At 35.4% G+C, this 26,760-nt stretch overlaps 1 protein-coding gene across 2 annotated transcripts in view; it reads right to left on the reverse strand.

Moving 5' to 3' along the window:
- LOC124372098 (phosphatidylinositol 4-phosphate 3-kinase C2 domain-containing subunit alpha-like) overlaps positions 1 to 22,349 on the reverse strand; it is a 36,695-nt gene extending 14,346 nt beyond the window's left edge. The window contains exons 1-2 of one of the 2 annotated variants that reach the window (XM_046830463.1): positions 22,182 to 22,349; positions 6,116 to 6,272 (exon numbers count right to left, since the gene is read on the reverse strand). In XM_046830463.1, the coding sequence (XP_046686419.1) occupies positions 6,116 to 6,272; positions 22,182 to 22,264 (240 nt within the window). In that variant the 5' untranslated portion in view covers positions 22,265 to 22,349. Of the gene's footprint in view, positions 1 to 6,115; positions 6,273 to 14,677; positions 14,690 to 22,181 lie in introns of those variants that run through there. The other variant, XM_046830464.1, reaches the window with a different exon arrangement.
- Between the last annotated feature and the right edge of the window lie 4,411 nt (positions 22,350 to 26,760).

The following is a 26,760-nucleotide window of genomic DNA, read 5'->3' on the forward strand; positions in this document are numbered from 1 at the left end:
TGTAATTTTATAAACTCCTTGGTATTTTATACTAAAAAGGGCTTTATATTAAAATTAAAATTTAGATTAATAGTATAAAAAGGCGTTCTAACAGCATTAAATTTTATTTTTATTTATTTATATTTATTTAGTTATAAACAGTTGTTTTACATAGTCTTGGCCTCACCAAGTTCAACAAAACTTGTCGGTGAGGACCACTTGAAAAAGTATATAGAATACATTGATACAAATATTCAACTTTTAACTTTCTTTTAATTTACTAAACTATAAACTCAAATTCGGCGGTTTAGGGCAGGCACTAGCTTAGATATCTTGGTATGTGTGGTAAATTTGATCGAAACAGTACATTTAAAAAAAATAATACTTAATAGTAATAGTTAAAATCAAACGCATTTTTGAGTCCCTAAAAATCCTAATTAATTCTTCCCTCAGCAACGACGAATGGCAACCCTGTCATCAGGAAATCTGACAACGTCGGCTACCGGAATTCCCAAATCTCCTTATCTCTAAAACAAATAAGCAAATAAAACCTGCCCTCAGTCAAATTCCAATATGTTTCTAGAGTGGACAGTGCGGTACTCAATCCGCTACTCGCTTTAACATGACTGAGGAGGTACGGGAACTCCGGCGCACGGTACTGTGTGTGTGCTCCCCTTGTAGTGTTCACAGTGTCGGTGTTTGTGTGCGTTAGTTATAGTGTGTGTCAATGCTAGTGTGTTTAAATTATCCAATTAGGTTAAATATGTGTGTGCGCAACACCGTGCTGTGGTGCTCCCTGTGAGGTTTATAGCCATTCATCGCCACTAACAACGGAGAGAGAAACAGAAACCATAAATAACATTCTTAAAAAACTAATAACAATATGAAAACTAACATGTAATTAATTTATTTTTAAAGCTAGAGTATCAACGGTACAACAAAATCTAACACCAAGCATAAAATACAGAAAAACCACTAATTAACGATTTACAATAAATATTTAACATATAAATAACAATGTCAGAATAACTTATTTACTTCCAAAACTGTGCTCTCAAAGCTTTAAATATCAGTGATTAACACTATGATATAATTCAAATAGCCAACAATATTATCTATAAATAGATAACGAGTAACAATAAATTATCAGAGAAAATAACAATGTTAACCACTAATTAACGATTTACAATAAATATTTAACATATACAGAAAGTAACAAAGTCAGAATAACTTATTTACTTCTAAAACTGTGCCCTCAAAGCTTTAAATAACAGTGATTAACATTATGATATAATTCAAATAGCCAACAATATAATCTATAAATAGATTACGAGTAACAATAAATTATCAGAGAAAATAACAATGTTAACCACTAATTAACGATTTACAATAAATATTTAACATATACAGAAAGTAACAAAGTCAGAATAACTTATTTACTTCTAAAACTGTGCCCTCAAAGCTTTAAATAACAGTGATTAACATTATGATATAATTCAAATAGCCAACAATATAATCTATAAATAGATTACGAGTAACAATAAATTATCAGCGAAAATAACAATGTTACAATTAATATAACAATCCATTTAACTGCAGGCCCACGATACGCAGTGTTCAGTGTTTGTGTCACTTGTCACGTCATTCAGTGCACCAGAGTGATGTCCACTGTGTATATATGTATATGGTATACATCCAATGTGTGTCAGTGAACCAGTATTTCACAGTGATCCAAAGCAAGTTGTCGGTGTTTCATCACTATTATGCCATTGCGGCTTTTATTTCTCAGGTAAATCTCAGTGTAATTACATTTCTAAGTTTAATAGCCATAGTTCAATACATTTTTTGTAAGTCTTTAAGTGTGGTATATTCTCAATTTCATCCGGCAATGCATTAAATAACTTTGGGACTATATAATTCGGGAATCTCCGCCCGTACACGTTGTTGGGAATAGGTGTGACATATTTAATAACATTCCCTGTGTTAAATTTCCTTCTATACTTTTTTTAAAATTCCATATTGCCATAATATTTTGTCATGATATTTAACGTGTACAAACCCTTTGGCGTTAGTTGTCCTGCATAACTGTACATATATTCTCTTATACCTAGGTTTTGATCAAAGCCGTTACCAAACAGTGCCCTAAAACATTTTTTTTTAAGACCAGCTATTATATTTAAATGACTTACTGCTGCTGTTCCCCACACAGATACACCATATCTTATATGTGACTCAATCAATGCTTTGTATACTGCTAGTTTTGCATTCTCACTAAGTTTATTTCTAAGTTTATGCATCATGGCAGTGCCGGGACATAGCTTTCTGTGCAATCTACTCACATGATCACTCCACGTTAATTTATTATCCACAATCAGACCTAGATATGATGTACTCTGAACCATGGCTATATTCTCACATTCACACAAGCTCTGCTCATGCAGGCACTTACAGCTATGATATTTAATACTTATATCATTGTAGTATTAACATTTACATCTCCTATCAGAATCATATTTTTATGAATTTTAATAGCAGTCAGGGCCATATTAAACTCTTGCGTGGCCAGCTGGAGGGAAAAACCGCTAGATGATGTGGGTGGTCTATAAACTGCGTGTAGTGCTACTTTGTAGTTATCTCTCGACCCTATCAGCTCCAAATCGACTGTGATATGTTCATAAGTGCTAATGTTATCCAGTGTAATGAGTGAAAAGTTAAGAGTTGTTGCATTGATAAACATTGCCAGTCCCCCTCCCCCCTTGTTCTCTCTCAATTTACTTACTCTAGTATAACCTGGGATATTGAATAGGGCTAGCTCGTGTTCGTCGCAAGAAACTTCTGCCAATACTAGCACGTCAAACTTTATTTTACCGGTCACCAAATGCAAAATTAAAGTATCCCAGTGCTTTATTAATGACCTAATGTTTAGGTAGACTATGTCAAGACTGTGAACTTTCCTATTTACTGTGGTATACCATTCATCAAAATTGTTATAACTATTGAATAGTAAACGTTCATCAGTTAAATCCACATCCATGAAAGATTTGAGCAAACAACAATAAAAATAACAGAATAAATATATAACACAGTAGCCTACACAACAATAAACAACAAGACCCAAAATTATAACACCCTTGTAACAGACAATGAAAAATCTCAACCAAAACTTAACAAAGGCTATATATACCATATGTAGGATTATCCCCATGACTCTGATCAGCCAAACAATACCCAACAACAAACAATAACGTATTCAAACCATGAACACAGAAACATAAACAATTAAAGCAATTAATACCTGCAAAAAACTAATATTTAATGAGAAGAAAAGGAACATAAAACAATAAATTAAGACATACTGTACCATTACCGGCAAAAAAAGTGTAATTTCAAATATTACTATAGGGCCAACAACACTGATGTTAGGCCTACACAATTTTGCTGAGGTCATTCCAAGATTTGATAACCAATACATCTTTGTCATTTTCCCCTTTTTTGCCAGTATTCGCCCGCCACTAAACCAGAAAAACCTAAAATTATGCGTCTTAGCTCTAAGTTTAGCCTCTCGAAGTAATTGTCTGTACTGCGGGCATAGGTTCTCATTAAAGTACACATCACTTTTCTTCCATTCTTCATCCAGAGGTCCCTTGATGTCTTGGAGTAGTACTGAACGATGATTGTGGGAGGCTTTCCATCTCTCCTCGGCTGAAGGCGGTGGGCCTGATGGATGTCTTCAGGCTTATAATCAATACTGATGTCATTGGATAATTTCTCAAGTACGTTTGAAAGATTTTTCCTCCCTGGGATCGCCAACTACTTTCAACCCATGAATCTCGAGATTTAACCGTCTTCCGTACTGGTCTAGATCGGCTAAGTCACTAGAGAGATTGCTAATCACCTCTTTACTTGAGTTCTCTTTCTTCTCCAGCACCTGTACCCTAGCCCTCAGCTCTCCATTTTCTTTACGCAGACCCATGACTTCTGCCAGCAGGGAGTCATATTTATCAGCTATAAATTTCATGGACTCTTCAATGCTATCAACCTTAGCCCTCATGTCCACTAGAGAATTGAATTTGGCTAGAATTGCCCTCTGTACACCTAGGCTACTAACCTCAAAAGTGTTGTCGGAGTTGGAGGTTAGGATGTTCTCTTCATCATCTAACTGAGATGTTGAGCCTTTCTTCTGCTTCCTGCAATTAGCACAAACCCACGTAGCCTGCGTGGCCACAGACATATTGTTCCAGGTTTTCTTCTTTATACTACAAGTGTCGAGATGAAGGCCATTGCCACAGCTCGAGCACAAAGCATAGTCACCAGTTTTTGGAAGTTTTTCCTCACAAATACCACAATTTTCCGGTGCCTTAGACCCCATTATAAAAGAAATAACTTATATTTAAATTATATCACTAAAAATATCACTGTAGAGTCTTAAACTGTTCAAATTATTACTAAAATATGGGTGGTAGTAGAACGGCTGTCTGCCCAAACCGACCGCCTATTAACATATAAATTAAATTAAATATTAACAATTTTGTAGTTTTGTAGTTGTACACTCATAAAAAATTAATAAATTTAAATATAGACAATACATTGTTTTAGATTTGCTAGATTAATTTAGACTATTTTAACAGATCATTTCTTATTTAATCCAAAAGGTAATTTTGACTTAGTGACTAATTGATATGCTTGTTCTAAATTTTCTAATTGAATTTTTGAAGAATCTTCTGGTACTTTACAAATCCCTTTCAATGTGTAACAATTATTAAATATTTCGTCATGAGCCAATGCATGTTGCGAAACCAATCTATCGTCTTTTCTGTTGGATGAAGACCGATGGTTATTCATTCTAATATGTAAGGGATTTGTCGTTAAACCAATATAGTCCTTGGGACAAAATTTGCAAGACACCTGTATCCTATATATACATAGAGGATACAAATATAATATCATTGTGACTTGTAAATCATGTATGACAAAAAATCATAAAAGGTGTTCAAGTATTTTACATTAAATAATTGAATGTAACACATGAAACCTCATAATAATAAAAGCTAAATTTACTGTGTAAAAGAATTCTGTTTAATTTGTGGATTATCCAAATGGGATACACAAAGGCAGCTGAAATTATCTTCAACAAAGACTATGATAACATCAACCCAAAGAAACTTTTTGTTTTAATGAAATCAACTGTTCAGAAAGTTCCCTAATGCAAGCTCCTTGTCTTTAAATTACAAACTCAGTGATCCCCATTCAGTTAATCTAATTTTCTATTGTATATAGTTTAGATTCTAACCAAGCCAAAGAAACTTTTTGTTTTAATGAAATCAACTGTTCAGAAAGTTCCCTAATGCAAGCTCCTTGTCTTTAAATTACAAACTCAGTGATCCCCGTTCAGTTAATCTAATTTTCTATTGTATATAGTTTAGATTCTAACCAAGCCAAAGAAACTTTTTGTTTTAATGAAATCAACTGTTCAGAAAGTTCCCTAATGCAAGCTCCTTGTCTTTAAATTACAAACTCAGTGATCCCCGTTCAGTTAATCTAATTTTCTATTGTATATAGTTTAGATTCTAACCAAGCCAAAGAAACTTTTTGTTTTAATGAAATCAACTGTTCAGAAAGTTCCCTAATGCAAGCTCCTTGTCTTTAAATTACAAACTCAGTGATCCCCGTTCAGTTAATCTAATTTTCTATTGTATATAGTTTAGATTCTAACCAAGCCAAAGAAACTTTTTGTTTTAATGAAATCAACTGTTCAGAAAGTTCCCTAATGCAAGCTCCTTGTCTTTAAATTACAAACTCAGTGATCCCCGTTCAGTTAATCTAATTTTCTATTGTATATAGTTTAGATTCTAACCAAGCCAAAGAAACTTTTTGTTTTAATGAAATCAACTGTTCAGAAAGTTCCCTAATGCAAGCTCCTTGTCTTTAAATTACAAACTCAGTGATCCCCGTTCAGTTAATCTAATTTTCTATTGTATATAGTTTAGATTCTAACCAAGCCAAAGAAACTTTTTGTTTTAATGAAATCAACTGTTCAGAAAGTTCCCTAATGCAAGCTCCTTGTCTTTAAATTACAAACTCAGTGATCCCTGTTCAGTTAATCTAATTTTCTATTGTATATAGTTTAGATTCTAACCAAGCCAAAGAGGTTGAGAAGCAGGTTGCCGTGCTTGCGGACGACGTTAAACGCCTGGCAGCAGAGGTCCACAAAGTGATGGAACTTGGCCGAGGGCTTATCACCACCGTTGATCACGTACGCCATATCTGATGTCAGCACAAAAGGTGTACGGTCCCTGTCACAACACAATGAAATATATATTTCATGAAGTAATTAATAAATATGGTAAAAATCGCTCCTTTTATTAGCTCAGCATTAGCGAAGCCTGTCACTTCTGTCTACATATGTCTGACTGTGTGACTGTGCACAGGATATCTTACTAGTAAGTTGAGATATAGACTTCAATTTTTCATGAAGCTTCATTTCTATAAACAAGTTATGTTTTTTAAGTAAGTACTGTTTTGATACATAGATAAAACCAACTTTTTCTAATAATTTATTTTTATATGAAAGCCACACTTCTATTTTTCTACATAATTGCCATCAATATTAAGGCAATTATCGTAACTAAAAACAACTCTTTATATACCGTTGTCATAGTTTGCGACACTGACCTGGAAGATATGTCCAGTGGAGTGCTAAATTGAGTTTATTTGGGGGATTAAGAGTCATGCTGTGATCAGATCTTGAGTTCGTTTTCCCACATGGAATAAACATTGTTAAACAGCAAAACATGTTTCTCAATAAAAATGTCAGAAAGAACACTTCTTGAAATGAAGATACTGTACAATAACGAAGAAACTATGAAATGTTCGTTCATTTTAATTCTGTTATTCACTTTCTGCACAAAATTGTCAGTAATCATCAGTAATCAACCACTCCATTTCTCATCATGAACACTCTTCTGTTCATCTTGTAAAGCTCTCAGCCATTTTAGTGCCGATCCATTACTCATAATGTTTTGTCCATACACTTTACAATTCTAATGGTGAATTTCAACTCATTTCACACCTTTAGCGCGAAGAAAATAATAACAGCACATACTTCACAGTCTGCGGGTTTCTCAATTGATGGGGGCATTTGAAATATACATTAAAAGGTGTAATAACAATCAATTCTTGCTGTAATTGCATCTATGGCTTGTTTACAAATAAAGGTTGCAGAGGTGGATATTCAGTTCATCAATGATGCATGTCCTTCCTTGAGTGTCACTGAAGTCTAAACTACTCACAGGATATGTCAAGAACAGATTGAGCTATTGAGTTTGACAATAGACAATAGACAAATTCTTTATTTACAAATCATCAAGAAATGCAATTGCGTCAAATATTACATGTTAGTTTTTATTGAGAGTATTGCTCATCTCTTTTCCAGAACTCATCCATGGAGTAGAATGGACGGCTAGAGAGCCATTTGGTCACTGCTGTCTTCAGTCTCTGTCCTTGTAGCATATTTATATCTTCAGGAAGATGGTTGAAGATTTTTCTGCCCATGAAGGATGGTATTCTTCCTTTCATATAGTGCAGTGTGATGTAGTGGCAAGTGAAAATTTAAAGCAAGGCGTGTGTTGTAAGTATGGAAGTCATGGCCTCGTTCCAATTGCTCTTTGTCAACATGGACTATGACTTCTCTGATGTATAGGCCGTTAATCGTTATGATTCCCTGGTGAGGGAAGGCAACTCTGCAGCTTTCCCTTGGGCCAAGGCCAGACATGATCCTGACAGCTCTTTTCTGTAGTAGCAGTATTCTATTTAAGTTTCCTGCAGTTGTGCCTCCCCAAACTGCAAGGCCGTATCTTAAATGTGACTCGAATAACGAATAATAGGCAATTTTTGTAGTTGCTTCATCACTGGCATGCATTACTCTTTTTAAAACATATTGGCATTAATTCAGCTTCACAGAAAGTACGTCAATGTGATTTTTCCATGATAAATCGCTATCAATAATCATTCCGAGGAATTTTGTCTCACTTTCCATTGATACGTCAGGCAGTCCTGGAACTTCTTCTTGTCGCATCCCAAAAGCTAGATGTTTGGTTTTTTCAGTGTTGACTACTAAATCGTTTTCGTGAGAATATTGATAAGCCATGTTTAATGAAGTGTAGGAATTAATGGCCAAGTTATTTAGAGAAGATTTGGACACTAGAAGTGTTGTGTCATCGGCATACATGACTGGAGCAGAGTACATGTCTAAGTATGCGGCATGTCATTTGTCATGAAAATAAACAGAACCGGTTCCAACATTGAGCCCTGAGGTACGCCTCTTTTAACAGACAGAGGCTCTGATGTTATTGTTTGTGTATATTGAATATCTACTGTCTGGCTTCTTCCCTCTACATAGCTCTTAAACCATTCTTTGGCATGTCCTTTAACTCAAAGTTTGTAGAGGAGTCATGCCCTAGGCAGTCAAAAGCTTTGCTGAAAACGAACATAATGCCAGTGACCATCTTTTTTCCTTCCGAGTTATCAATAATGAATTCTGAAAGTTTGATAATGGCCGATGTTGTAGACCTTCCTTTAATAAAGCCATGTTGATTATCTGTTAGAAGGTTGTGTAATTCACAGTGATCCATTAGTCTTTTCAAAACTACTTTCTCAATGACTTTGGAGCAGGTTTGGATCAGAGATAAGAGCATATGTAGTTAGTAGCCTCTGTGTGGCTTCCACTTTTAAGCTTTGAATATACCTTACTACGTTTGAAGGCTAACAGTTTGAGTTTGGTGGAAAATGTATCTTCAAGAGCTTTGGCTGAGCATTAGCTGAGCCTAACTGGTCACGTGATATATCGGGAACTGTTTGATCTATAGAATTTACATTTTACATGAAACTTATTTTTACACTGGCAAGACCGAGCTTGATAATGGCGCAGCTCTTTCATTGCAAATCACATGATTATAACGCCAGGAAAAACTATGATACTTTAATTGATTTTTATAGACTTGGTAAAACTTTAAATAGTCATATTAATTCAAATCTTCGATAAGTTAATAACCTTAACAGCTAAATAGCATACAGTATACTTACTTTAAAACTAAATTTTGGCTTCTAGATATTCCGTATTATTCACTGGATGAGTTTTTCAATGTGTCTAATATAAATTTTTAGCAATTGTAGAACATATTCAGTTTACATTTTAAATTACATGGATCAACCACAATCTCTATATAGATTTTCTTTAAGTAATGACGTCAAATATGTTTATTTGAAACCATCAAAGTATGTTAAAATCTATTTTAAATTATATTTATTTAAATTTGTAACTCTTGTATAATCTTAAGAATGTTTTCGCTTTGTCTCTTAAGATCTCTTATTGCCTTTAAGTAGAAACACATTACAAGTAAGTTATACCGAATTTTATTAACCCATTTACGACCACTGTCGACATTGTACTTTAACTATCGTAAAAACAGCCTAGTCGGTTCCGCCCGGTAGTTGGTATGTTTTTGTGTTTATCCCTGCCATGCCGCGACAGCTGCGACCGGTGTAGTGAACGATACTGTGAGTGCCAGGTTTCAGGTTATGTTACTCTGCACATTGCACAATGTCGTTGTTCAATTCGTAAGTAGTTTTAACACTTCATTTTAACATTTAGATTCCAGAACTACCTTATAAAGTTAGATAAAGAGCTAATTTATAGTAATATATCAGTAGATAAGGTAAACTACATTTATAACACAGGTCTAGTATGACGTAAATATTGATGTAGACAAATGTCGACAGTGGGCGTAATCGGTTACATAGTCATGGTTACAGGTGTTGTCAACAAATGTCGACAGTGAGCGCAGACGGGTACGTGTTGGTATCTGTCATTACATCTATGTTTTTTTGTTTTAGACTGACCATAGAACAAATAACCTTCTTTGTTAGAAGACACAACTGACGTTGTGAAGGCTACAATATTCATGGAGCCTCCAGTCAACACGCTGCAGAGCGATGGATATAGTGACGATGAGGACCCTTCGGGAAACATAAATACACTTTCCGGTAACCAGCTAAGGGCTGGGGCAGAGCTCGTTTGTGAGAAGATAACCGAAAATGGAATTGAAAAATTTAGGTATGGGGACAACTCTGACACATACGATGAAGATTTTGTACCAGGTACACCAGAAAAAACTCCATCTCGCTTTAGTTTTTTTGAGTCAGAAAAATAGTCTACACAACGAAAGTTTTCACAAAGATATTGATATACCTATAAAAAATTAAATGGTCATGTGGAAAATGTTTAAAAAATATTAGTAAATCTTGCAAAGCAGTACTTTGTAGAAACTCCTGCTTACAATGGCATCATCTTGAATGCACTGATTTAACTGACAACGATTTCAAAGAAATAAAAAAACTCTATTATCAGATGGAGTTGCTCAAAATGTATTGTAGCATTAAATGCTATTGACAGTGAATATGAGAATGTCGATGAGGTTGATTGTAATCTGGCGGAAAGAACGGAAGAACTAAAAAATATGAATTTAATGATAAAATCATTGAGTGCAGATCTTGATGAAGCCCAAAAGAAGATTATCCAGCTGAGAGAAGAAAAAACAATACTCCAAAATCTAGTTTTACAAAAAGAAGATTTTATAAAACTGAAAGAATCAATTACCAAGAAAAATTGTATAAAAGCTTAAAAAATTTTATTCCTGCATAAGAAGTTTTTTTTGTATAAAATTCTAAATTGTGTCGTGGTATTACTAATTCTGATATTACTATTAATGATATATTTGACTTTTTTTTCGATGAAGAAGTTCTTGACTTCATAGTCGAATGTACAAATGAATTTTCAGTTGAGAAAGGAAACGATAGTTTTACTACGACAGAAGAAGAAATTCCACTATTTTTTGGGATTCTTTTTCTGTCTGGATATTGCATCGTGTCAAGAACAAGAATGTATTGGGAACTAGCTGACGATGTACATAACAACGCTGTTTCAAAAGCTATTAGCAGGAACAGATTTGAGGAAATAATGAAATACTTCCACTTTTGTAAAAATGGTCAACTTGAAAGTGGAGACCGCTTTGGGAAAATTAGACCAGTTTGGAGTATGCTAAATGAACGCTGGCTAAAATTTTGTCCAGGTGATATTTAATTATCTGTTGACGAATCCATGGTGTCCTAATACGGAAGACATGGAGCAAAGCAGCATATCCACAGAAAACTCATCCGCTTTGGATATAAAGTTTGGGTTCTCAGAAATCAGAAATATTTTATTGTCATTAAGCTTAAGTACAGCGATAGACAAAGTCAGCTTATTCATTTATGTATATACATATAAATTAATAAATAAAACACATACTATATCACGAATAAATAAAACAAATACAAACAAAACAAACAAACAATTACGGTTTATAATGTAACAAATCAATGGGACACACAACAAAAATTAATTTTAAAAGCATAAACATGTAATATCGCTGCTTAAGACTGAGTAATAAACATTATTCTTGAACCAGTTCTCTAATACTCTCTTAAAATTGTTTAAAGGTACAATCCATGCATTTTGTGCATTTTCTCACAACAAGAATAGGCTACATCGTTCAAGGAGAGCCGTATCAAGACCAAAGTTCCGGAACATCAGTGCCAGAATTAGGCGTTGGAGGATCAGTGGTCATTGATCTCATAACAGAATTGCCCAAAGACAGGAAGTACTGTTTATCTTTGACAATTTTTTTACTTCATTCCGTCTGTTAGAGGCGTTGAAAAGGAAGTCCACAAGGGAACTGGTACAGTACAAGCTGACAGAGTGGAGAAAGCTCCCCTTCCAGAACCAAAAACTGTAAAAAAAGAAGAACGAGGCTCATACCACCAACTTACTGACCAAGAAACTAAAATCACGCTTGTCCGCTACAATGACAACAGTGTGTTCACTATCACATCTACTGTTGCAGGAGTTGAGCCTCTTGGCAAAGCGAAGCGGTGGTCAAATGAACATAAAAAACATATTAATGTGGATCAACCTGCCTGTATTGTCTTGCAAACACGTATATGGGCGGCGTTGATCTTTTGGATGAAAACATTTCCACATACCGCATCAATGTCAGATAAAAAAAATGGTATTGGCCAATGATATCAAACGAGGTGTATCGATGAACAATGCTTGGCTCATTTATCGAATGACCACTAAAAGCAAGGAAGAGAAGTTGGATTTCCTTTCTTTTACAAGGTATGTAGTCCAAAGTTACATGGCAACCTACAAAACAATCAGACCGGCAGCAGGACGACCAAGTTCAAAAGCTGTAACAAGGGTTATCCCAGACGTCCGCTTCAGCGGTAATGACTTTTTAGTTTCCTCTGCTATGCAAAAAAGATGTGGTCACTGTGGCAAAGCGACCAGAAAAATGTGTGAAACTTGTAAGGTTGGCTGTCACGTGTTGTGTGACAAAGTTTCCACTCAAGGGCACAATAGTTTTGTCGGCTACAACAGTAGTTTTAGAGTATGTACATTATTTTTCTTCCAAACTACATTTTTGTGTTTACTAAGTACGTATTATTACGTATTTGACAGTTTTTTAGGAGTGCAGTAGTATTTGTACCTCGTAGAAGGCTACTAGCAGATTTTACAACAGCTCATTGTTTTACTTAACAGTAGTTCTATTCACGTAACATTAGTTTATAAATAGTTTTGTGTGTGTAGTTCGTGTTTTATAACAGTGTTTGTAACATTGTTTTGCAAAACATGGTCAATGCATTTCTTACAAATGTTTTGATAAACATGTACTTCCTTTTGATATTCGAAAATATTATTTTATGTCACATAAAAAAGTGTGTTTTTTTTGTATTATTTATGTACCAGTTTGTAGAGTTGTAGTTTTATACATAAATAAAAGTGCTATTCCATAGATGTTCTTTCATTTAAAATTCTTTCCATTAGGAATAATAAACTAAAATGTGTCTAAATATAGTTTCCATCCTACCGGATGCGATCACGGTTGGCTTCAGTAGTCAATATCTGTCAATGCCGTAATGTTACCATTCATGCCCACTGTCGACATGACGTCATTCAGTATTGGATAATAAAATAAAATTTTTTTTAATCTATATTTACACTCTTTGTACTATAGATAATAAAATACTAAAAGAAAAAAAAATATTTAAAAAAAATAATTTGGGCATTAATGGGTTAATGAAAAATGAATTACCTACCAAAACTTTAATATCCTATGGATTTTTACTTGGAATTAATAACATTTCTATAGGTTGGAGCATATATCGGTTTCCTCAGAAGAGAAATTTAAAGGCTTTATAGGGTAATTGAATAAAACACTTTTAGGCAAGAAAACAAATCCACTACATGAAATTACTTACATAATTACCATACAATGTTACAGCAGTTGTTCGAAATGTCCACCTTGACTTTGTATACACTTCATACAACGACTGAGAACAGAATCACCAATTTTTAGGAATAAAGGTTTATCATCATTAACAAGTTCAAGTGCATTTCTAATTAGGTTTCTGAGTTCGTCAAGATTTTGTGGTTTTGAAGCATACATAGTCTCTTTTATAATACCCCACAGTGAAAAATCACCTGGGGTCAGGTCTGGTGAGCATGCAGGCCAATCGATTGTACCACGGTGACCAATCCATTCATTAAATGTGTTAATTATAAAATCTTGAACTTGGATACCGAAATGTCTTATTGCCAGATGAACGAATGAATATTGAAAACAGGATTGTTTCTGAGCTCAGGAATTATTACTTCTTGCAGGAATCTTAAGTAACTTACTGAGTTAACATTACCTTGAAGAAAATAAGACCAAACAGTGCAGTACTCAAAACACCTCCCCTTACCATATCACCAGGCACATTGAGTTCTGCTTAGATTACGTTATGAGGATTTACATCCGATCAGTACACGCAGTTATGCCGATTAACGTGTCCATAAAGTTTGAAACATGCCTCATCACACCACAAAATTGATTTCAAGAAATTTGGATCAGCCTCAGAGTGGATAGTTATCGTCTCACAGAATTCCAATCGCCTATCGGAATCATCCTCGTGAAGCACTTGGAGTGAAGATGGACGGTATGGCTTAAATTTGAATTGCTTTCACATTCTTTGCACACTTCTTCTAGATATTTCTAGTTCAGCAGATGCCTAACAAGTTGATTTACCGGGACTGGCTACAAAAGCTTGAGTAACTGTCTGCAGGTTTTCTTTGTTGCAAATTGATCATGGACGACCACACATCAGCGCATTTAAAACGCATCCTGTGTTTTCACATTTCTCATTTAAATTCTGCATATACTGTCGAGTGGGTATCGCGACATCTGCATATTTACTACTAAATTCTTCAGTTATTATAGCAGTATTTTTATTATACTTCCATCACAACTGAAGGATGTAAACTCGTTGGGTTGTAAATATTTTAAAATCACACACAAACAATTAACGGATGCAAAGACCGTCACTTTACACTAGTAACTGGATCAGACAAAAATAAACTTACTCTATGTTGCTGCCAATTTAACATAGTTACCAACCTATCGAAACAAAATATCACTATTTATGGGGAAACTAACATATGCGCCACCCTGTATAAACAAAATTTCAAACTCATTTGGGATCTGTACGTACCTCTTAAAATTGCCAAACATCTGAGCATTGTTAAGAATCTTGTTAGAAGTGCTGATTGATCTATACATACCTCTTAAAGTTGCCAAACTGTAATGTATTGTATATGTATTATTATTTTTTTATTACTGACATTTATATTCTGTCCATAAATTATGTTGGCATTATGGATCATACGATTTATTCAATAAATGTACATTGGCGGAGCAAGTCACGCGATCCGACTAACCAATCAAATCAAAGCACCATCCCTCTCCAAATAACAAGAGCCTTTCTCTCTCTCTCCTTGTTCAACCATCAACGATGTAACACCACGTTATGTGTGTCCGCTCCGCCGGTGTAGATTGCAAAGTAAATTCGAGTATTATTTCACTCCTTACAAGAAATGACATTAATGGTGTAGTGCATAGGACATACAGTTTGGCGGCAGCACTACATTTTGGCGACGAGGATAAAGGAATGCAACATTTTAAATCAAGTGAGCGGCGTGGCACAGTGATACATAACCTCAATTCTATAGTGCAGTAAGGTGCATTGGTTCGGTAGGCAAGTGTCGGTCCTGATTATTTTATACTCACGTGAAAAGTACAGAAAGGTGTACATACAGTTACGATTGTGTGCATAGTAGTCAACGCTACAAGTTTTTCGTGGACATTATTTCACCATTGTTTTTGGATAACCTATTCACCAACGGCTTGGCGTCATCCAACATGGCGGGATTCATCGGCGTCATCGGCCAATTCGACAGCGCAGAGGAGACATAGACTTCATATGTGGAAAGATTTGAAATTTTCGTCGATGCCAATGATATTAAAACAGAAAAGAGAGTGAGTACTTTGTTAGCAGTTGTTGGTGTTAGAACATATAATTTGTTACAGAACTTGTGTTCGCCAGTCAAACCGAATACAAAGACTTATGAAGAATTAATAAAAATTGTGAAAACACATTTGTATCCTAAACCGTCGTTCATCGCTGAACGTTATAAATTCAGTTTACGAAATCAAAATGAACATGAAAATGTGGCTGAATGCATTGTGCAACTTAAGCAGTTATCAATTCACTGTGAGTTCAAGGACAAATTAGGCGACTATCTCAGAGACAGGATAGTTAGTGGTATCAGAAGTGAGTCTATCAAAAAACGGTTACTAGCTGAACCGAATTTAACGTACGAGAAAGCAGTCAGCATAGCTACATCACTGGAAGCACGGGAATAACAGCGGCGACGACGACACGGATCCACCAGGTACACAGCAGGAAGCAGACAGCCCAAACAACGCATTCTTCACGTCAACCGCAGCACAACAACCTAGGCCTACAGCAACGGTCTACATCCAGCTCTCATCAAAAAGGGGGAGGAGTGATGTGTTATCGTTGTGGCAAAGTGGGGCATACAACAAATTCGTGCAGATTTAGATCTTATACTTGTAATTTTTGTAAGAAGCAAGGTCATTTGATGCAGGTGTGTAAACAAAAGGAAAGGGGTAAGTCCTTCTCAAATTTTTCGTCTACTAATAAAGCTACAAACAAAAACTTTAGACCTAAGAATACATTTTCTCATGGTAAACAACATTATGTTAATGAAGTTGGTCAAACAGGATCGAGTCAAAATCCTAACTATGAAGATAACGCATTAGACATAAGCCTAACAAATTTGTTCCATATTCAAAATGAGGAAACCATTCACCTTAAGAGAGTTAGAGTAAAACCTATTCTGTGTAACGTACTAGTTGAAAACAAAGTTGTTTCTTTTGAAGTAGATAGCGGGGCTTGCGTTTCTGTCATTTCACAAAGTTTTTATGAGAGTAATTTTAAGAATGTTGTATTAAAACCTACTGACTTAACCCTAAGTTCATATACTAACACATCTATTAAGCCTATTGTAGAGTATGAAGGGCAAACCAAACTGCTAGATTTGTATGTTATTGGTAAATGGAGCAAACCCTCTGCTAGGTAGGGATTGGATCAAGGAGTTAAAAATAGTTATAAGTATCCCAGATGAAAAGCTTAATAAAACTGATGTTCAAACTAGTCCTTTAGGGAGTAAAGATACAATTGTTAATGAACTGATACAGAGTTTTCCGGAAGTGTTTAAGAAGGAGTTAGGGACTTATACAGGTGAACCTGTAAAACTAAAACTTAAGGAAGGTTCAAGTCTGAAATTTTTCAGGCCTAGGCCAATTCCTTTTTCACTAAGAGAAAAAGTCGAGAAAGAGTTAGATCGATTAGTGGAAAGTGGTATTCTAACACATGTAACTACAAGCGAGTGGGGAACACCTATTGTGCCAGTATTGAAATCGGATGGCACAATAAGAATTTGCGGAGACTATAAAATCACAGTAAATCCGTCTATTGAAATTGATCGGCATCCGATACCGAGAATTGAAGATTTGTTAGCATCATTACAAAAGGGGGAGACCTTTTCCAAAATCGATCTCTCTCAAGCTTATGCACAGGTGCGACTCGACAAACAATCCACAGAATACTGTACGATCAGTACACATAAGGGGTTATTTAGATACAATCGTATACCTTACGGGATCAGTTCATGTCCTGGTATTTTCCAAAGAATAGTTGAACAAATTCTTGGGGGTATTCCAGGTACAGCAGTATTCCTAGATGATATACTAATTACCGCTAGTAATGAAACAGAGCATATCAAAAGATTAAGAGAATTTTTTGAGAGGTTAAGTAAAAATGGTCTAACAGTACGCAAAGACAAATAGAATAGAATAGAATATATTTATTTCCATCTTTTTCATTTATATTACATAATAAGATGACAACTTGGAAAAGGCAAATAACCACCATTTGCCAGTATTCGGTGGTTATTTTGGTAATTTAATTATAACATAATTACAACTTAAATTAGTAGTCTTCCGTAATAAATTAACATTTTATTTTTTCGGCTTCTGTAGCGCATACTAACTAATAATAATAAAAATAAGTATGTAAGAGAACAAAAAAAATCATATTTAATAATTGCACCTATTTTACAGTTATATCACCGTTAAAGAGAAAATAATTGAAGAGCATCACATTAAAGATATACAAAATTTATAACAATATAGATTAATACTAGATTAGATCGTAAGCTAGACAGTAAGTTAAGAAACAATAGACAGTAAAATGCCTAAATCGTCAATATTATTGAGCCAAATTTTAACCTTTTTGGAAAACAATTTAAAACTAGTAATTTGTTTTATATTATCAGGTAAAAGATTGAAGCATTTTGGACCTAAGTATACAAATGTTTTTACAAAGAATGATCTGTTTACCTTTGGTGTAACAAAAAAAACGGCGGACTGCGCTTCGAGTTGAATAAAACAAATTTTCAGTTCCACTGTTGCCGCTCTTTTTGAAAAATGCTTGAAGAACTTTAAACACAAAAAGGTTTTTTATAGGTAAAATTTGCAGATGTTTGAAAAGATAGTCAGTGTGTTCACGCTGTTTTTTAAAAAGCATAATTCTAACAAAGTGTTTTTGGGTCACAAAAAGTTTATTAATTAAGTTATCATAAGCACCACCCCAAAACTGCAGCCCATATTGAAGGCGGGAGTTTATCAACGCGTAATACAGTGATCTTAAGCAAGTTATGTCACAGATATTTCTTAAGAAATAGAATGTTTGAATTGATTTCCTGATTTCGGCGTGTAATTTATTTATATGACTTTTCCACGTTATTTTGTTGTCAATTAAAATTCCAAGGTATTTAATTTCGGGTGTTTGTTGAATAACTTTACAGTTACAATTTTGTACACCTAAACAATTGTTGTGGTACTTAAACTCATAGTCAAATTCAAAACCAGTCAAATCAAAGTTTAAAATTTTTGTTTTTGATGCATTTATTACCATTGCATTCCTGTTACACCAATTGTTCAGTAAAGCTAAGTCATGAATTATCGACTCTTTAATTGTAGCCCAGTTTTCAGACAAATACACGAATGCAATATCATAGGCAAATGCTATGATTTCTCCACGAAACTTTTCTAATAAGAGATCATTAATAAAGAAGGAAAAAAGATCTGCCGATAGAACTGAGCCTTGAGGAACGCCGATATTTACTAAATTTATGTCACTCAAAACGTTGCGTATCCGAACTTGTTGTTCTCTATTTTGAAGAAAAGTTAGAAACCAATTTAGTGTAGGGCCTCTAATGCCGGTTACTTTTAGTTTTGTTAAAAGATAATCATGACGGACTAAGTCAAACGCTTTTCTGAAATCAATAAATAAGCCTGTTACTTTTTTGCCAGAATTTAAATTTGTATAAACCATATGCATAAGTTTTTCAATCGCGTCCTCTGTACTTTTACCTTTTTTAAAACCGAATTGATTGTTAGAAAAAAAATTTTTTGAATAAAGAAAACTTAAAAATCTTGTTCTCATAAGTTTTTTCCAGCAGTTTCGAGAAAATTGAGAGCAGTGTGATTGGCCTATACTGCTCTAACAATTCTGGATTTCCGCCCTTGAAAATTGGCACAACTATTGATTTCTTTAAAACCGTAGGGAACACTCCGGTAGCAAAGCTTATATTGATTAGTTTGGCTAAGGGGTCAGAAATGACATGATTTATTTTCTTTAAAAGAATTACATTAATGCTATCAAAGCCGGAAGACTTTTTGTTCTGAATACTTCGAATTGTACTTTCCACTTCATCTTTGTCTACAGGAAAAAGAAACATAGACTGATTTTGTCTTTGTAAATTAGTAAACGTTTCGTTACTTTGGCCTAGATTCTGATAAATAAATTTGGTGCTCGAAAAATAGTTGTTAAATTCATTTGCTATAACATCCTCACTTTCCTCACAAATGTAAATTCTTTTGTGAATCCATAGAATATCAGGTTATGTTCTAAGTAAAGAGGGTCTGAGTACCTCAGAGAGTAAAGTATCAGCAATTTTGAACGCTCCTATACCTATGAATGTGACACACCTTAAGTCATTTTTTAGGATTAGTAAATTATTATTGCAAGTTTGTACCAAATTTGTCAACTTTGGCTACACCAATGTATAGATTATTACAAAAGAATGTACCATATCAATGGAATGTAGCTTGTGCAAAAGTCTTTCAAATGATAAAGGAGAAACTAGTTTCAGCTCCTATTTTAGCGCATTATGATCCGGAACTTCCTTTACGTCTGACAACGGACAGTTCAGCTTATGGCATTGGATGTGTGTTGAGTCAAGTTGAAAAGAATGGTACAGAAAGACCTATTTGCTTTGGGTCTAGATATTTGTCAAAAACCGAACAAGCCTATAGTGTAATTGACCGCGAGGCTTTAGCTATTGTTTACGCAGTACGTAAATTCAATCAGTACCTTTTTGGTAACAAGTTTACATTGTTGACAGACCACAAGCCATTACTGTCTATTTTCGGACCGAAAAAGGGACTTCCAGCTTATGCAGCAGGTAGAATGCAACGTTATGCATTATTCTTGTCCGGGTATAATTTTGACATTCAATATATTAAATCTCAATCCAACCAAACAGCTGATTGCCTGTCTAAGTTACCTGTAAATATTAAGGAGGCAATGCAAATAAATAAAGAATGTGATGAAAATGAAATATATTTTGTGGGCACTTACTTACAAAGTCTTAAGGACAATGAGATTCCTTTGGATTTCAAAATAGTGCAAGATGAAACAAAGAAAGATGAAGAGTTGAGTAAAGTGCTAATGTATGTTAAGATAGGATGGCCTAACTGTTAGTAATAGACTAAGTGCTTATTTTCAAAGGCAGAGTGAACTATCTGTAGAATCAGACATTTTAATGTGGGGCCCTAGAGTAGTGGCGAGTTTTACGTAGAAAATTATTAGATGAATTACATTACGGGCATTTGGGAATAGTAAAGATGAAAAGTATTGCTCGATCATACATTTGGTGGCCTGGAATTGATCGGGACATTGAATTAATTGTAAATAGCTGTTCACTATGTCTTATGGAAAGAGCTAACCCCCGAAAAGTAATTTACATGTCTGGGAATATCCTAGGAGGCCATGGAAAAGACTTCATATAGATTTTTTAGGACCGTATAACTCTAAGTTATTTCTCATTGTTATTGATAGTCCTACTAAGTGGTTAGAGGTAGAGATGGTATCATCAACTTCTGCTTCACAAACTATTGATAAGTTAAGAGCAATGTTAGCTCGTTTCGGGTTACCAGAACACATAGTATCGGATAATGGCCCACCTTTCATTTCTTTTGAATTTAGGCAATTTTTGAAAGCTAATGGTATAAAACATACTTTGACACCTCCTTACAGACCAGCTAGTAATGGTCAAGCTGAAAACTCAGTTAAGACTGTAAAAAAGAGATTACGATGTGCATTATCTGAAAAACAGGATGTTGGGTTAGCGTTAAATAGATTTTTATTAGCTTATAGGAATGCTGTGCATTCAACTACTAATGAGACACCATCTAAGCTAATGTTTAACCGTTATTTAAGAACTAGGTTTGATTTAATAAGACCCAGTGTTGTAAATACAGTTCAGAAAAACCAGGAAAGACAAAAAAGTAACTATGGTGGGAGTAAAACCAGAGAATTGTATATAGGACAGCCAGTTTTAGTCCGGGATTACAGAGGAAAGGAAAAATGGATTGAGGGAGTAGTTGTTAATATTCTAAGTTCTGTTTCTTATCTGGTTAAATTACAAAATGACTTTATCTGGAAACGACATATTGATCAATTGATAGCCTTGCCAAATGAATCAATTGTCACTAGTAAGGTAAACAGTAACATTAACCCTCATGACTTGTTGTTACCGAAATGTCAAGTTGGCCGTGACAGTGATCACATGGTAGGAACAGCTGGTACCCCTCCTTCCACCACCCCTCCCTGCAGTCCTAGAATATCTCATTCTTTCCGTCAGGCTATTTCCTCTCCACTACGTCAGTCCATGACATCACCATCAGCTGTTCGACAACACCTAAATACGGAAAGACGATATCCAGTACGAGATCGTCGACCCGTATCAAAGCTAAATTTGTAAATATTAATGATATTATTTTGTAACTATTTTGTTAACTACATACTTTTAAATATAATCTTGTGTGTTTATGTACAATGTATTAATTAGAATGTACTTTGCAGTGAATCCATCGGAAAATCTTCAAATAGACTTAAACAATTTTTTTTTTGTATCATGTGAAAATATTTTATAAACTTGAGAGGGAGGAAATGTAATGTATTGTATATGTATTATTATTTTTTATTACTGACATTTATATTCTGTCCATAAATTATGTTGGCATTACGGATCATACGATTTATTCAATAAACGTACATTGGCGGAGCAAGTCACGCGATCCGACTAACCAATCAAATCAAAACACCATCCCTCTCCAAATAACAAGAGCCTTTCTCTCTCTCTCTCCTTGTTCAACCATCAACGATGTAACACCACGTTATATGTGTCCGCTCCGCCGGTGTAGATTGCAAAGTAAATTCGAGTATTATTTCACTCCTTACAGGAAATGACATTAATGGTGTAGTGCATAGGACATACAGTTTGGCGGCAGCACTACAAAACATCTGAGCATTGTCAAGGAACTTGTTAGGATTGATGATTGATCTATACATACCTCTTAAAGTTGCCAAACATCTGAGCGTCACCAAGGAACTTGCCGAAATCTATGTGAAACATATGTCCGGAAGTCTTCAGCATGATGTTGTCATTGTGTCGGTCACAGATACCGAGGACATAGGTGGCCACACTGTACCCTGCACAAGACGCTGCCAGAACAGGAAAAGTATTATATCACACATTACCACAATAGAAAATATGACATGAATTTGTTAAAAATTCATATACAGAGGAGTCCCGCTAATCCGAACACGTGTAATCCGAACGTCGGTTAATCCGAACAGGTCCAGGAGGAATTATTTATAACGATAATGAACAGTTATAGGAACTAATTACTTAAAAAATGAAAATGGGTGCATCATTTTGTACATAAACAAAGAAAACTTTAATTAAATAGACATACAGTATTTTATTAAGACAAATTGTGTACGGTATAGTACATAAATCATGAAGTTAAATACAGTACCAAATTGAAACTTATAGGTTAAGTATGAGTTAAATTACTGTATTAAGAAGTTAAATCAAATAAAAATTGGACGTACAGTACTGATATTGTTATTGAGTACAATATTAATTGTTAAAAGACATAAATTCAGTTATTGTCTTCTGTCGCATTGAAGAGAGTCTATTGGATGACGCGTAGTTTTCACCATCGTGTCACAAAACATGATATCGGCAGGTGTAGCAGTAGCCTGTTGCTCTAAGTATCGTAGTGCAAGGTTAAGCGCTGCTGCACCGTCTGCGTGTGGCACCAACTCTCCTTTATCACCCAGGTTCTCGTCGTCACTTCCTTCCTCCTCACACTCGATTGATTCTTGAGTGACTGCCGCAACTATGTCATGATCAGTTAGGAATTCGGAGCACGCACCATCTGCTACCATCCATTCATTGACGTCTGTTTCATCTGCTTTCTCGCAACCAGGAATTGCTTGAACTAGCCATAACACATTTTCTCTATCGTTGTTTGCTTGGTTGTCTTGGAACGCAAGGGTAGGCCATAGTTTTGTCCAAGACTTCCTCAAAGTTTGGTCTGTAATGTTCTCCCAAGAATCAGCAATCCAATACACAACATCCTTGATGTTAGTTTGTTTTATTTTTTGAACCAAAGAGAATGTTTCATCTTCAATCAGGGTTCGCAAAAACTGCTTAAGGTATTTAAATTTAAGTGATTGCAACACACCTTGGTCCATTGGCTGCAATAAGGCTGTAACATTTGGAGGTAAAAATGATACTTTAATTTCACCACTAGAAAGTTCTTCGGTATTTGGGTGCGATGAGGCATTGTCAATCAAGAGAATAGCACGTGGTGGTAAATCATTGTCATTACTGAATTGTTGGACACGGGGTACAAACTCGTCATGAAACCATTGTTTAAACAACTGTCCGTTCATCCACGCTTTTTTCTGGTTCCTGTAATAAACTGGCAATGAGTTCATATTGACATTTTTTAAAGCTCTAGGTCTAGCAGATTTCCCTATCAACATTAGTGGAAGCTTTTGATTACCAGCAGCATTAGAACATGCCATTATTGTTACTCGATCTTTGCTCATTTTAAAACCAGGAGCATGGATTTCTTCTTTAGACGCCAAACTCTTTGTAGGCAGTGCTCTAAAGTTGAGGCCGGTTTCATCAGCATTATAAATTTGCTGTGGAGAATAATTTCCATCCAATATCAAAGTTTCAAATGTACTCACGTATTCCCTTGCTGCATCGTGGTCAGATGAAAGTTGTTCTCCTGTAATTGTCAACTGCCGTATTCCATGGCGCTTCTTCCATCGGTCTAGCCACCCAGTACTAGCATGAAAACATTCACCGCTGTTCATTAATTCATTCAATTGAATTGCCTTTTCTTGAACAATAGGCCTCTCTCCCTTTCCTGGGAAAACCAAACAAAAAGCGCTTCATCCATTTTATCATACTGGGATTGCTTCACTGTTTGTCTGTTTTCAAGAGTCTGGTCAGAAGAAGTAGCACAATATTGTTCAAGCTTTGCACGATTTTTCCTCCAATCACAAATTGTAGATTTGCCAACATTAAACTCTGTTGCCAATTTAGTCACACTTTCACCCTTATCTAAACGCTGTAGGGCGTCTAGCTTGTCTTTAAGAGTGACGGTAGTATGCTTTCGTTTACTCGCCATAACAATCAGCTCTCACACTTTTACTACGCAAATAATCACAACAGTGGAATCGATGTTTGCACTGAGATGACAGACGACACACTGCAGACTACAGTGCAATGTGCGGCTATTCTATGGGTCAGTGTGTGTATTTTTGGCACGCCGCGCCGTGGGAGTACAGTCTGACCCGTAGTGCGTGGACCCGTACAATATCCAGTACGCTCACATTGCTTAACAATAGAACTCTCACACTAAATACGGTAAATGTGCTTTGTATTCGCAAACACGTTTATTTGTCAAGAAATACAATGCAACAGCCAGAAAACATGTTTTAATAAAAAATGTTGATAATTCTATAACAAAATAGACCCATTCTCAAGATTAAAACCTTATTTTTCTGTAATTCTGGCTAATCCGAACAATCACATAATCCGAATAGGGCTCAGTCCCAATTAGGTCGGATTAACGGGGACTCTACTGTATATATACTAGCTGTTACCCGCAGCATCGCACGCAATCTTTAGAACCGAAGTCCTTATATTATTTAGTAAAAGCACTTATGATGTAAAATGATGGGGCTCTATGAAAATTTTAAAACGTAAGTAGGCATACATCAAGTAGATATTATTCATGGTAAATATTATCAGAGTTTAATTTAACACATTCAATGCGGATGACAAAATTACCGGCGACAGAAAATGTAGGATTTTTTTTGTTTTTGGTAAGTAACCCAAAACGAAGTCAGGATAGCCGAAAGGGTTGACCAAAGTATCCCAGAAGCTTCGATGGCCGGAACGGGTGACGTCATGTCCGTGCCGAGTCTGCTCGTCATCCGCACCGGGTGCCGGTCCCCGTGTTGTATGTGCTAGCAGCGCACTAGGTTTCAGAACAAACAATCGCGAATTACACGTAGATAGTACATGAATGACATGTAGATAGTACATCAATTACACGAAGATAGTACATCAATTACGTTTGGGATGGAGTGGCCCACTGGGGGTGGGGGACGCCGCATTCACCGTCCCTAGAACTGTTCGAACTCGACTCATTGTCTTCATCAGATGAAAAATTATCGTCAATAACATTATCGTCTTTCTCCATTATGAGTACATACACTTACACAGTCAACAGACACAATATCGCAAAGCATACACAACAAACGAAAATGGTGAACCGGCGACGAATCGCACCAACTGACTCACCGAAAAAGGCATACCTCGCTATGAAAGTTACAGCCTTCCCGGGCAACTGCTCAGCTCACACTGAGGCAATATGAAAGCAGCTGCCATATGCCGAGCTCGCTCGTCCACCGCCCGGCGCCCCATTTTCGCATGACGAGTATGCTCGTCACCCGCAGCGAATGTGTTAATTAATATATCATGTTTTGCACGTGGAAGAGCATTTCTGGTTCAAATTAATTAATTATATTTGGAATGTCACAGTTGAGCCTGCATTATTCTTCTGTTCAATAAAATACAAATACACAGGTCTCAGACACCTACTTCGGTCAAAAAGTGTCTATTTCTAGCCTTTATCACATATTTCAGGTCTAAGATATTTCCAGTATCATAGTAGAGTTTGCCTTGTCCTGATGAAGAAAAAACATATACTTACGTAGGACCGAAAAGCCTACTTCGGTTAAAAAGTGCCTACTTCAGATCGTTTAAATTCACTTACTATGTCACATTACACCTTGCAATATTTCCTCGATCAAATTTTAGACACGTTCAATTATGCAGTTCTCGGAAATCTACTTTGGTCAAAATCGTCTTCTGTAATCTATTTTCAGTTTAAAAATATTTCCAGGGACATTGTTGTTTGTTTTGTTGTCCTGATGAAGAAAATATACACATACGTAGGACCTATTACGGCCAAGGGGAAGTAATACCTACTTCCTATATACTTTCGGTATAAGGGGGAAATCTTATTAAGGTTATGCAACATTCCAAAATAATCGTTATTAAAGTTTTGTGTTACACTTGTTTTTGAACTGTGTAGCCAGGGAAAGAATGAATTGTTAAGGCATTTTTTGTTCTTTTCTCTGTTTTTCCAATTAAGCCACTGTTAAAATGCCATATCACAATGTCAAGGAAGCCCACCAGTTTAAAGTAACTTATGTGAAAGCATTCATAACTTTGTTCATTAAGGTTGGTTACATAGCAGTGTTTAAATAATATTTAAAATACATCAGTAATTATTTAAATTCGTCACTGGTGCGATCTGGAGTAAAATTTTGACATTAACTTTATATTTACTATCTACATTGCACTACTGATAAAGTACTGTTTACTTAATATTTGATGAAATTTAAATGTAAACAGATGTTTCAGCCAATTTGTCGACATAAAACTGAAGATTTGAACAGCTGTTTAGTGCCAGATTAATTTGAATTATGAAACATAAAAACTACAAATTTTTTTGAATTCCAAACTTTTCTTCCTTGGATTTTAATGGACAT

The sequence above is a fragment of the Homalodisca vitripennis genome, unplaced genomic scaffold (assembly GCF_021130785.1).
Source record: "Homalodisca vitripennis isolate AUS2020 unplaced genomic scaffold, UT_GWSS_2.1 ScUCBcl_2525;HRSCAF=7388, whole genome shotgun sequence".
Classification (NCBI taxonomy): Eukaryota; Metazoa; Arthropoda; class Insecta; order Hemiptera; family Cicadellidae; genus Homalodisca; species Homalodisca vitripennis.